Raw genomic sequence first — 14,684 nt, 5'->3', positions numbered from 1 at the left:
GGGTCAGCTGTGACACCTGTCTCTGTGGTCGTCATCTCCAGGGCCTCCCTGATGGTCTCCTGCACCTGTCATTACCAACACAAACATTAATGGTGGAGGCTGAGTCTCCCAGGTGTACGGGGTCAGCTGTGGCACCTGTCTCTGTGGTCATCATCTCCAGGGCCTCCCTGATGGTCTCCTGCACCTGTCATTACCAACACAAACATTAATGGTGGAGGCCGAGTCTCCCAGGTGTACGGGGTCAGCTGTGGCACCTGTCTCTGTGGTCATCATCTCCAGGGCCTCCCTGATGGTCTCCTGCACCTGTCATTACCAACACAAACATTAATGGCGAAACCTGGACTATAATGAAGCATCAGGCTCTGAGTAAAGTAACTGGACTATAATGAAGCATCAGGCTCTGAGTAAAGTAACTGGACTATAATGAAGTATCAGGCACTGAATAAAGTAACTGGACTATAATGAAGCATCAGACTGAGTAAAGTAATTTGACAATATAAGTAATGTTTTTCTACACTGACCACAGGGTAGAGAAACACCAAGATGACAGATGACTTTATTAATAACAATGTTTCAGGTGTTAGAGCAAAAAGTTTCCCATATATAAAGTCTACTCTCATCTTGATGTGTGTCCATGTCAAAAGTGTTTATATAGAGGCAATACTACACACAGTTGGGTGAGAACAATGTGACCTTCAGCAGCGTACCTTCACTGAGGTGTGGACAGTCTTGACATCTGGGAAGAGTTCCTGGCACTTCTTGAGCCAATTTTCTACCTCCATGTTACATTGGTCAACTTCATTGATGGTCATGAATACTTCCTGTGCTGTGTTGACTGTGTTGAGGCTCCCCAACATGGCCTGCAGATGAGTCTTCCCTTCCTCTCCTTGTGTTGTCATATCCACCACACTGGTATCCTCCAGTTCCAAGAGTTTCATTGCTGACTTATTCTGCTCTACCAGAGCATAGAGTCTGTCCTGGAGCTGGAGGTGATGAGTCTTCCAGTCCCCCAGCTGCCCCCGGTACTCCCCCAGCTGGGACAGTACCTCTTCACAGCTAGTAATGAGGCGGCTGATGCTGCTCATCTGCTCCTGCACCATGGAACGTAATGTCTTACTGATGCCTTTGGCAGGACCTTCATAAGGTTTTGCTGGCACTACTTCCTCAGTTGTTAGCTGGATATTTTTGAGTTTCCTAACTAAAGCCTCCACAGCATAGTTAATTGGGAACTGAGTAGAGGCTGTGGCAGCGTGCTCGGCACGGCAGCTGGGGCAGGTCAGCTGACCATTCTTGATAGCATTGTCAATACACTGGGAGCAGAATGTGTGGCCACATGGCAGTGTGCGAGGTCGTAGCCGATTTTCGGCATAATCGTTAAAACACACTGAACATTCCTCTGGCTTGTTATCCTGTGGAAAAGAATATTTAGTTTGCTAGATGTATTTACAACTAAAACTAATATTACAGTACTTTATTTACTAATACAAATTACATAATATTTTTATACATTCTTTGCATTAGCTATTTCAGAGCAGGGTTAATATTACTGACAGATTAACACATTCACAGCAAGGCCAATATTTTTTATAAACATATCCCGGAGTATGGGATAATATATTTTGGTAACATATTGCAGCAGCAGGGCCGTATATAAGTTTATAAGCCGTACCCAAGAGTACAGACTAACAAAACCCGTCCTTACTTTATTATGAATAATGGAAGGAAATGTATGTATCGTATGTGATAATGGGGGAAGGATCAAGTATTCTTAGTCTAAGTTGGAAAATAAGTACACTGTGGGTTACATCTTAACACATGGGTTTTATTGAACAACTCTGGATTATTTTACACTTACACACAATTACGTTACAGGACTGTTGAGATTGAGTGATAATCTTCACCAAACATAACCATGATGGATAAATTGACTATTGGTCTCACACAAATCTGAGCTTAGTCGATTTGGTGGTGATAAGACCACCAAATCTTATCTATTTGATTTATAAAGTACAGTATATATATATATATATATATATATATATATATATATATATATATATATATATATATATATATATATATATATATATATATATAACTTTAAAACACTTTCCCACCAGGAGACTCGAACCCTAGCCATCACAGAAGCCTTCCAGCAACTGGCATAACAGGTACGCCTTAACCCACTCCACCACCTGCTCAGACCCTTAAAAGAGATGTTATGAGCAGGTGGTGGAGTGGGTTAAGGCATACCTGTTATGCCAGTTGCTGGAAGGCTTCTGTGCTGGCTAGGGTTCGAGTCTCCTGGTGGGAAAGTGTTCTAAAGTTGTATACTTCACTCTCGTGTTTAGGAGAGTTGTGCCTTAAATATATATATATATATATATATATATATATATATATATATATATATATATATATATATATATATATATATATATATATTATTAAATATGACCGAAAAAGTAAGATTAATAATTCTAACACGAATTTTCTCAATCTTTCGTACATTACGCTTCACTGTTGGAGGTAAATCAAAAATCACTTCTCCAAAATTCATTTTTATTTCTAGTCTGACGTGACACGGGCGCGTTTCGTAAAACTTATTACATTTTCAAAGACTTCACAAATACACAACTGATTAGAACTTACGTCTCTCTGATATTATATCTACATTTGAGTGAGGTGGGAAGGATGATGTGGCATTAACACAAGACAGAACAGGGGATATTAATAGGGTATTAAAAGTATCAACACAAGACAGAACAGAAACAATGGGTATTGAATAGAAGTGTTTGTAGAAAGCCTATTGGTCCATATTTCTTGATGCTTCTATATTGGAGCGGAGTCTTGAGGTGGGTAGAATATAGTTGTGCAATAATTGGCTGTTGATTGCTGGTGTTGACTTCTTGATGTGTAGTGCCTCGCAAACGTCAAGCCGCCTGCTATCGCTGTATCTATCGATGATTTCTGTGTTGTTTACTAGGATTTCTCTGGCGATGGTTTGGTTATGGGAAGAGATTATATGTTCCTTAATGGAGCCCTGTTGCTTATGCATCGTTAAACGCCTAGAAAGAGATGTTGTTGTCTTGCCTATATACTGGGTTTTTTGGAGCTTACAGTCCCCAAGTGGGCATTTGAAGGCATAGACGACGTTAGTCTCTTTTAAAGCGTTCTGTTTTGTGTCTGGAGAGTTTCTCATGAGTAGGCTGGCCGTTTTTCTGGTTTTATAGTAAATCGTCAGTTGTATCCTCTGATTTTTGTCTGTAGGGATAACGTTTCTATTAACAATATCTTTCAGGACCCTTTCCTCCGTTTTATGAGCTGTGGAAAAGAAGTTCCTGTAAAATAGTCTAATAGGGGGTATAGGTGTTGTGTTAGTTGTCTCTTCAGAGGTTGCATGGCTTTTCACTTTCCTTCTTATGATGTCTTCGATGAAACCATTGGAGAAGCCGTTATTGACTAGAACCTGCCTTACCCTACAGAGTTCTTCGTCGACTTGCTTCCATTCTGAGCTGTGGCTGAGAGCACGGTCGACGTATGCGTTAACAACACTCCTCTTGTACCTGTCGGGGCAGTCGCTGTTGGCATTTAGGCACATTCCTATGTTTGTTTCCTTAGTGTAGACTGCAGTGTGGAAACCTCCGCCCTTTTCCATGACTGTTACATCTAGAAAAGGCAGCTTCCCATCCTTTTCCGTCTCGTAAGTGAAACGCAGCACGGAACTCTGCTCAAATGCCTCCTTCAGCTCCTGCAGATGTCTGACATCAGGTACCTGTGTAAAAATGTCGTCAACATACCTGCAGTATATGGCCGGTTTCAAGTTCATGTCGACTAAGACTTTTTGCTCGATGGTACCCATGTAGAAGTTTGCAAACAGGACACCTAGGGGAGAACCCATGGCGACCCCATCTACTTGCTTATACATGTGCCCATCCGGGCTCAAGAAGGGTGCCTCTTTAGTACAAGCTTGGAGTAGTTTCCTCAGAATACTTTCTGGCATGTCAAGAGGAGTACAGGCTGGATCACGATACACTCTGTCGGCTATCATTCCGATTGTCTCGTCCACAGGTACGTTGGTAAACAGCGATTCTACGTCCAACGAGGCTCTTATCCCTGTGGCCCGTGTGCCCCGCAGTAAGTCCACAAATTCCTTTGGAGACTTCAGGCTGAAGGCGCAAGGAACATAAGGAGTCAGCAGGCCGTTGAGTCGCTTCGCCAGTCTGTACGTGGGTGTGGGTATCTGGCTAATGATTGGCCGAAGTGGGTTTCCAGGCTTGTGCGTCTTGACATTTCCATACGCATATCCAGGTTTATATTCCCCAATGATCTTTGGCAGGTGGAGTCCGGATTTCTTGGCGTTCACAGTTTCGATCAGTTTGTTGACCTTTGCTTTTAATTCGGCTGTAGTGTCCTTCGTTACCCTTTGGAACTTAGTTTGGTCAGAGAGTATGATGTTCATTTTCGCCAGATATTCGTCATTTTTAAGAATGACATATATTGGCGACTTGTCACCTCTCCTGACAACTATCTCCTTGTTCTCACGAAGGCTTTTAGCTGCCGCTTTAAGCTCGGGGGACAGTATGGTGCTTCTGTAGTTGCCTCGATTCTTTCCTCCTTCTGCAATAAGTTCTGCTTGTAAGGTATCTTTGGTAGTGACCTTCTTTTGTGTCTCGAGGTCGAATATGTCGTCCAACAGAATTTCCAACTCTACTTTCCGGGCCATTTCACTCGGTCTGGACATAACATGACAGTTTATGCCCAGATTTAGGAGAGTGACTTGGTCCTCAGTGAGGTTAATTCCTGCAAGGTTCAGGAAGCCATCTCTTGGTCGTGGAATTGCCATAGGTCCTCCATATAATGTTGTTAGTTTCTTGATAATCCTTGTTTCAGTGCTGAGGTGATGTTGGTCTGTGAGGATGTCGAGGTGTTGTTCAATGCGGGTACGGATACTATGGTCGATGTTGCTATTTCTCCACTCGTTTGTAGCATGAAGTAGTTGCGTTTTGTTGTCTTTGATTTCATTCTCTGCCTTGTATATCTGATCACGAATCAGATCCTGGCGATATTTTATCGTGAAGGCTTGATTCCTTGCTGCTGGGTCGTGCACTTTAATATTAGTATATTTTGGTAGCAGTCTTTCCTGTAGACATATATTATTAAATATGACCGAAAAAGTAAGATTAATAATTCTAACACGAATTTTCTCAATCTTTCGTACATTACGCTTCACTGTTGGAGGTAAATCAAAAATCACTTCTCCAAAATTCATTTTTATTTCTAGTCTGACGTGACACGGGCGCGTTTCGTAAAACTTATTACATTTTCAAAGACTTCACAAATACACAACTGATTAGAACTTACGTCTCTCTGATATTATATCTACATTTGAGTGAGGTGGGAAGGATGATGTGGCATTAACACAAGACAGAACAGGGGATATTAATAGGGTATTAAAAGTATCAACACAAGACAGAACAGAAACAATGGGTATTGAATAGAAGTGTTTGTAGAAAGCCTATTGGTCCATATTTCTTGATGCTTCTATATTGGAGCGGAGTCTTGAGGTGGGTAGAATATAGTTGTGCAATAATTGGCTGTTGATTGCTGGTGTTGACTTCTTGATGTGTAGTGCCTCGCAAACGTCAAGCCGCCTGCTATCGCTGTATCTATCGATGATTTCTGTGTTGTTTACTAGGATTTCTCTGGCGATGGTTTGGTTATGGGAAGAGATTATATGTTCCTTAATGGAGCCCTGTTGCTTATGCATCGTTAAACGCCTAGAAAGAGATGTTGTTGTCTTGCCTATATACTGGGTTTTTTGGAGCTTACAGTCCCCAAGTGGGCATTTGAAGGCATAGACGACGTTAGTCTCTTTTAAAGCGTTCTGTTTTGTGTCTGGAGAGTTTCTCATGAGTAGGCTGGCCGTTTTTCTGGTTTTATAGTAAATCGTCAGTTGTATCCTCTGATTTTTGTCTGTAGGGATAACGTTTCTATTAACAATATCTTTCAGGACCCTTTCCTCCGTTTTATGAGCTGTGGAAAAGAAGTTCCTGTAAAATAGTCTAATAGGGGGTATAGGTGTTGTGTTAGTTCCGTCACTTACGAGACGGAAAAGGATGGGAAGCTGCCTTTTCTAGATGTAACAGTCATGGAAAAGGGCGGAGGTTTCCACACTGCAGTCTACACTAAGGAAACAAACATAGGAATGTGCCTAAATGCCAACAGCGACTGCCCCGACAGGTACAAGAGGAGTGTTGTTAACGCATACGTCGACCGTGCTCTCAGCCACAGCTCAGAATGGAAGCAAGTCGACGAAGAACTCTGTATGGTAAGGCAGGTTCTAGTCAATAACGGCTTCTCCAATGGTTTCATCGAAGACATCATAAGAAGGAAAGTGAAAAGCCATGCAACCTCTGAAGAGACAACTAACACAACACCTATACCCCCTATTAGACTATTTTACAGGAACTTCTTTTCCACAGCTCATAAAACGGAGGAAAGGGTCCTGAAAGATATTGTTAATAGAAACGTTATCCCTACAGACAAAAATCAGAGGATACAACTGACGATTTACTATAAAACCAGAAAAACGGCCAGCCTACTCATGAGAAACTCTCCAGACACAAAACAGAACGCTTTAAAAGAGACTAACGTCGTCTATGCCTTCAAATGCCCACTTGGGGACTGTAAGCTCCAAAAAACCCAGTATATAGGCAAGACAACAACATCTCTTTCTAGGCGTTTAACGATGCATAAGCAACAGGGCTCCATTAAGGAACATATAATCTCTTCCCATAACCAAACCATCGCCAGAGAAATCCTAGTAAAGAACACAGAAATCATCGATAGATACAGCGATAGCAGGCGGCTTGACGTTTGCGAGGCACTACACATCAAGAAGTCAACACCAGCAATCAACAGCCAATTATTGCACAACTATATTCTACCCACCTCAAGACTCCGCTCCAATATAGAAGCATCAAGAAATATGGACCAATAGGCTTTCTACAAAAACTTCTATTCAATACCCATTGTTTCTGTTCTGTCTTGTGTTGATACTTTTAATACCCTATTAATATCCCCTGTTCTGTCTTGTGTTAATGCCACATCATCCTTCCCACCTCACTCAAATGTAGATATAATATCAGAGAGACGTAAGTTCTAATCAGTTGTGTATTTGTGAAGTCTTTGAAAATGTAATAAGTTTTACGAAACGCGCCCGTGTCGCGTCAGACTAGAAATAAAAATGAATTTTGGAGAAGTGATTTTTGATTTACCTCCAACAGTGAAGCGTAATGTACGAAAGATTGAGAAAATTCGTGTTAGAATTATTAATCTTACTTTTTCGGTCATATTTAATAATATATGTCTACAGGAAAGACTGCTACCAAAATATACTAATATATATATATATATATATATATATATATATATATATATATATATATATATATATATATATATATATATATATATATATACACACACACACAATGGGGCCTCGACTTTCGATGCTAATCCGTTCCCAGAGACGGATCGTAAGTCGAAATATCGTAAGTCGAAGCGATTTTTCCCATAAGAAATAAAGGGAATTGAATTAATCCGTTCCCCACCCTCCAAAATATTAACATACAAATACATTTTATACTGAATACAATGTTTTTTTCTAACTACAATACAGTACCAAAGTTTCTCTTACCTTTATGGAGGGTTCTTGATGGCGTATGGAAGATGGTGATGAGGGGGGAGGAGAGTTTGTTACTGTTTGGAAGGAGAGTCCCCTTCCATTATCACATCAGGCAGTGATGTTTTCTCTAGGGTACTCTCTTTCCTACGTTTTGCCTGAATACCACTAGAACCTGGTTATGATTCAGTGCTTGTTTGTCTCACTACAAATTTGTCAAGAGGCATTTGTTGTTTCCTTAATTTTAACATTTGTCTGTAATGATGCATCAGTGTCATTGAATAGGTTAAGGCAACGACCTACTGCAGCTTGATTTGGGTGAGTCGTTTCAGCAAAGGTTTGCAATTCTTTCCATGCTGGACACATTTTCTTAATTGTTGAGGAAGAGACATTCTGTACTCTTGTATCTGCTATATGCTCATCCTTACATGGGTTTTCATATGTTGAGCCTTACCACTGACTTTCCTGGGACTCATGGCAAGGTATATAATAATTACTTTAATGTTCAAAATGCAAAAAATCACCACAAAAGCGGAATTTCTTATAGGCGCAATTGCCACTAAGCGGGCAGCTGTAGTAAACCGAGGCAGGTCGGCCGTGTGACTGGAAACCAATCGCTCGGTCGACCAGAGCGTGTACCAACAAATATCGTAAGTCGATGACACCATCGGATGTCGAGTCGCATTTTTCGATGAAATTTACATCGTAACTCGAAATTATCGCAAGTAGGGGCAATCGTATGTTGAGGTAGCAGTCTTTCCTGTAGACATATATTATGAAATATGATCGAAAAAGTAAGATTAATAATTCTAACACGAATTTTCTCAATATTTCTTATATTTCTTTTCACTGTTGATGGTAATTGAAAAATCAATTCTCCAAAATTCATTTTTATTTCTAGTTTGACGCGACACTTGAACGCGTTTCGTAATAACTTATTACATTTTCAAAGACTTTAGTTTACACACACACAACTATAATTTGCAAACACTAAACAGAGTTTAACCCTTAAACTGCGCATGGTGTATATATACGCCCTGAGTAACATGTCCCACGGTGTGCATGGCGTATATATACGCCATAGGGTGCCAGGCCCGATTCAAATGGCCCGCGGCTACACCGGGTTCACAGAAGCTTCCTCAGGGCTCTTGTAAACAGACGCAATTTTTTTTTAAAATCGTGGGCAATATTCTCAGGTGTAAGAGGCACAGTACTGTTGGAGCAACCAAGGCTGGCGCACGCAGCATGAGCGAACAGCTTTGCTGTTCAGCTTGTGACCACAGCATCGCCGAAAAATGTCAAAATAAATATATAATTGTTATTATTTAGCGATGACAATATTACAGATGACCCCTGACTGTGATATAAATAACCAGGGTTGTGATAATAGCAGGACTGTTGTAATAATTAGCGCTGTGGGAGGAGTGATGCTGAGAGACGGAGGGAGACAGCATCGTTTACTGGCTGTGTGGCCACCTGTTATTGTTTGCATTCACCATACCAGCTCAGTGGTTCTCTATGATGAACACAAATGTAGATACTTATATATAATGTGTGTATTAGTGTAATAACAGCAAAAGGATTATGCTGGGAGGAGCCATATGGGTGACGGAGGTGACGTCGTCTGCACGATTTGTCTAGCTGTTTAGAGGGTGGCCACTATGCTCTTTGGGCGCACTACAAGCTTAGGTGTATAGTTACGGTGCATAAAAAAAGTTTAATGCGTGTGACCTTGAATGAGTGAGGGAGCCGCCAGCCGCCATCTGTGTGTAGCGACGACTCTTAGTGCCTGAACTAACTATATCAGCTTAGCTATACAGTTGTGGTGAACAAAATATATACATACTTATATATTACGTCTGTATATAGTGTAATAACACCACAAATGGTATTGTTGGGGAAGAAAGTTTAGTGCGTGTGTTGAGGGAGTGGCAGCGAGTGGCTGGCTGGTGTGTGGTGGTAACTCTTCGTTGCTTTTCGACTCTCAATACCAACTTAGTGGTTCGTTATGGTGACCAAAACATGCAGATACTTATATATAACCTATGTATAGAGTGTAATAGCAGCAAAACTATTTGTTTATTGTTTTATAAACATAATAATTGAATCACTAATATGCACATCATACTTTTGAGTATAGTGATTATTCACCACTTTTATTATATAAATATATTACAATACACACTACTGAATAATATTACTGCAAAAAAACTAAGAAAAAATCAATCGAAGACATTGAAACAATTAGGTAATAATATCTTTGTGGCAACTCCCACCTGTCAGCGCGGGTGACGCTGACCGGGTCTGACGACCGCTCTGTCAACGCCCACTTTTTGCCAGACTTCCTCGGTAAATTGTGCCCAAAATATGTCACCTACGATTTTTTTTTATTTTTCCCGTGCTCAGGGGACACAAATTAACATGTCTAGAAGACGAAAAAAAAATTTGAATTTTTTTTTTTCTTGCGCACAGGGGTGTAAATGTCCCCAGGACCCCTGAGCAGTGTAAGGGTTAAACAGCTTTGATTTTATACCTGCATTTGGGTGAGGTGATATGTTACAACAGTTTTGGATGAGGTGAAAACAAATTTTCAACACAAGACAGAACACGAAACAATGGGTATAATATTTTGTAAGTTAAAAGGAAGAATGTAAGTAACTGCAATGGGCCTATTGGCCCATATTTCTTGATGCTTCTATATTGGTGCGGAGTCTTGAAGTGGGTAGAATATAGTTGTGCATTAATTGGCTGTTGATTGCTGGTATCGACTTCTTAATGTGTAGTGCCTCGCAGATATCAAGCCGCCTGCTATCGCTGTATCTATCAATGATTTCCGTGTTTTTTGATAAGACTTCTCTGGTGATGGTCTGGTTGTGGGAAGAGATTATATGTTCCTTAATGGAGCCCTGTTGCTTATGCATCGTTAACGATGCATAAGCCATTCTATAGGCCATTGCTCCCCTTGCCTCTCTGAGGGGGCCAGGTTCTGGCCATGGTCCCCGGTAGGCCCTTGAACTCCATACACATGACTGATGCCAAAGTCTGACATTAGCATATCAGCCTGGTAAAGCTCCGGGGAGCCTCCGGGTCTCACCCAGAAAATGGCGTTTCATTACATTCAACGCTGGTTTTTTCCAAAATTTTCACTATATTGTAACACTTGTCAATGATACAGGTCTATATTTGATGGGATCTTCCCTGCTGCCACTGTTGTAGATTGCTGCTGCCTCTAATATCAACAGGGAATCTGAAATAGGTAGTACAGTGAATATCAACCTTGTAGTGCAAACATTTGTTCTGTGTTAGCCTTTTTCCACACATCTGCTAGGACTCCTGTTCACGGGGATGCCTGAAAAAATCTGTTAAGTGGAATGCTGAGCTCAAGTGCACATTCTCTCAAAACCCATGGTGAAACTCCATCTGGACCAAATGCTTTGTTCTTACTTAGCTCCTTTGGCATTTTTTTCACTTTATATTCAGACACCTCTATGAAATGTGAGAAATCTTTAAAGAATTCGGATAAAGAAAGAGATCTAGAAGTGGTTCTAGATAAAAAGCTATCACCTGAGGACCACATAAAGAACATTGTGTGAAGAGCCAATGCTACACTTTCTAACTTCAGAATTGCTTTTAAATACATGGATGGCAAAATACTAAAGAAATTAATCACAACTATTGTCAGACCAAAACTGGAATATGCAGTGGTTGTATGGTGCCCATATCTTAAGCAGCACATCAACAAACTGGAAAAGGTGCAGAGACATGCAACTACTGTAATTTACTCGTGGAAAATAGTAGAGGGGCTGGGCCCAAATCTGCACACAGAAATAATATCATTTGAAACTGGAAGGTATGGCAGCATGTGCAGAATACCCCCGTTGAAGAGCAGAGGTTCAATAGGTACTCTGAGAGAACTCTGTCAACATCAGAGGCCTGATACTGTTCAACACGCTTCCACTAAATATAAGAGGCATAACTGGCCGACCCCTCACAATGTTCAAGAGAGAACTCAATAAGCACCTCCAAATGATACCTGATTAACCAGGCTGTGATTCATACGTCAGGCTGCGAGTAGCCGCATTCAACAGCCTGGTTGACCAATCCAGCAACGAGGAGGCCTGGTCGACGATCGGGCAGCGGAGTCGCTAAGCCCAGAAAACACCTCAAGGTAGCCTTAAGGCAAGGCTAAAAGTTTTGTGAAGAAATGTTTGCACTGCAAGGTTGATATTCACTATGTCACTTATTTCAAACTCCCAATTGATATTAGAGGCAACAGCAATACAGTTGCCTTTACAAGTTTCATTGTGTAGCCTAAGGCTTATCTTCATTGTATCTAGAGGCGGTTTACCTGCTTGATGGGGTTCTGGGAGTTGTTCTACTCCTACTTCTACTCTACTGGAAGTACTTGAGGAGTACTCTCTACTCCTCAAACTCTGACTTGTGAGAGTTTGGTCCACCAGGCTGTTGCTTGGAGCGGCCCGTAGGTCCACATACCCACCACAGCCCGGTTGGTCCAGCACTCCTTGGAGAAACCTATCTAGTTTTCTCTTGAAGATGTCCACGGTTGTCCCAGCAATATTTCTTATGCTTGCTGAGAGAATGTTGAACAACCGCGAACCACTGACGTTTATACAGTGTTCTCTGTGCCTATGGCACCCCTGCTCTTCACTGGTTTTATTGTGCATTTTCTTTCGTATCATTCACTCCAGTATGTTGTTATTTTACAGTGTAGATTTGGAACCTGGCCCTCTAGTATTTTCCATATGTATAGTATTTGATATCTCTCTCGTCGACTTTCTAGTGAGTACATTTGGAGGGCTTTGAGACGATCCCAATAATTTAGGTGCTTTATCGGGTCTATGTATGCCGTATATGTTCTCTGTACTCCCTCTATTTCTGCAATCTCTCCTGCTCTGAAGGGTAAAGTGAGTACTGAGCAGTACTCATGATGCGACAACACAAGTGATTTGAAGAGCACAACCATTGTGATGGGATCCCTGGATTTGAAAGTTCTCGTAATCCATCATTTTTCTGGCTGACGCAATATTTGCTTGGTTATGCTCCCTAAACATTAGGTCGTTAGACATCATTATTCCCAAATTCTTTACATGGTGCTTACCTACTATGGGCAAATTTGATTGTGTTATGTACCCTGTATTATGTTTAACCCCTTGTGTGGCTCCAAGCTATTTAGCATTTGTCACCCACAGGCGCATACAAAAAAAAATTATTTTTTCTTTTAAACCTGTTAATTTGTGTTCTCTGATCATGGGAAAAATAATAAAAAAATCGTAAGTGGCATATGTTGCCCGCTATAGGGTGGGGAAGTCTGGCAAAAAACAGGCACTGACTCAGCGTGCGTCCTAAGCGGTCTGTTGCTCGCCAGCTGTCAGGCAAGAGTGGCCACAAAAAGATAATTACCTAATTATTTCAATGTCTCTGATTGATTTTTCATAGTATTTTTGCTGTAATATTATTCAATAGTGTGTAGTGTGATATATTTATATAATAAAATGAGTGAATCATCGCTGTACTCAAAAATATAGTGTGCATATTGTTGATTCAATTATTATGTTCATCAAACAGTGAACAAATACTTTGTCGATTATTACACTATATACACAGGTTATATATAAATATCTGCATGTTTTGTTCACCATAACGTACCATTAAGTCGCTAATATGAGTCAAAAAGCAATGAGGAGTGACCGCCACACACCAGCCAGCCATTCACTCACTCCCTCAACACCTCACTCGCCCACATTCTCCTCCCACAATACTGTTTTTGCTTTTATTCACTATATACAGACGTTACATATAAGTATCTACATTCGTGTTCACCATAACGAACCACTAAGTTGGCATGCTGAGTGGCAGTGGCAACCAGTGGCAGCCCGCCTCTGGCTGCTACTTCCTCCCTCCCTCACCCACATTCTCCTCCCACAATACTGTTTTTGCTTTTATTCACTATATACAGATGTTATATGTAAGTATCTACATGTTTTGTTCACCACAACTGTACAACTAGGTTGATATAGTTAGTTCAGGCACTAAGAGACGTCGCTACACACAGTCAGGTGGCGGCTGCTTCCTTCACACATTCAAGGTCAGACGCACTAAAGTTTCACCCCCAACAATACTGTTTGTGGTGTTATTACCCTATATACAAACGTTTTAAAACCTTTTATTATGTGTGATGTTAGTGCAACTGGCCTATAATTTTTTGCCAAGGCTTTACTCCCCCCCTTGTGCAACGGAGCTATATCTGCAGATTTAAGTGCTGCTGGTATGTCTCCTGTATCCAGGCTCTTTCTCCATATTACGCTGAGTGCTCTCGCTACTGGTACTTTACATTTCTTTATGAATATTGAATTCCATGAGTCAGGCCCAGGAGCTGAGTGCATAGGCATATTGTTAATTTCTCTTTCAAAGTTTTCCGAGTTTGTGGTAATATCCGTTATATTATCTGCAGCTTGAATGTCATTCATAAAGAAGCTGTCTGGGTCATCAACTTTCATGTTGTTTATTGGTGTGCTAAACATAACCTCATACTGGCGTCTTAGAATTTCACTAATCTCTTTGTTGTCCTCTGTGTACGTACCTTCATTTGTAATTAACGGTCCAATACTGGTAGAGGTTTTTTATTTTGATTTTGCGTATGTTAAAAAATATTTCGGATTTTTCCTTATCTCTTGTATAGCTTACTGTTCCAATTCCATTTCCTCAGACTCATATGATCGCTTCAACGTTTGTTCTATTTCTTCGATCTCCCTGCTTAGGCTTATTTTTTTTGCTTGTGATAGTCGTGTCTGCCGAAGCATTTCCGTTATTTTTTTCCTTCTCCTGTACAGTTGTCTGCGTTCTCTTTCTAGAGTGGTCCTCTTTCTGCCCCTCCTCACAGGCACGTGCTTCAAGCAGACCTTGTAAGCTTCAGCTGTCAGTTGAGCTATTCCCTGTGTGGGAGTTTTGTCGTTTATGACTGTCTCCCATTGAATGG

At 40.9% G+C, this 14,684-nt stretch overlaps 1 protein-coding gene across 1 annotated transcript in view; it reads right to left on the bottom strand.

The window, feature by feature from the left end:
• Nucleotides 1-582: 582 nt before the first annotated feature.
• The window catches only part of LOC138372257 (tripartite motif-containing protein 59-like), a 30,733-nt gene continuing 16,631 nt past the window's right edge, over nucleotides 583-14,684 (bottom strand). The window contains exon 2 of the mRNA XM_069337539.1: nucleotides 583-1,409. Coding sequence (XP_069193640.1) covers nucleotides 696-1,409 — 714 coding nt within the window. The 3' untranslated portion in view covers nucleotides 583-695. The remainder of the gene's footprint in view (nucleotides 1,410-14,684) is intronic.

Source organism: Procambarus clarkii, chromosome 38 (assembly GCF_040958095.1).
Source record: "Procambarus clarkii isolate CNS0578487 chromosome 38, FALCON_Pclarkii_2.0, whole genome shotgun sequence".
Taxonomy (NCBI): Eukaryota; Metazoa; Arthropoda; class Malacostraca; order Decapoda; family Cambaridae; genus Procambarus; species Procambarus clarkii.
This window is presented reverse-complemented; position numbering and strand designations above follow the sequence as displayed.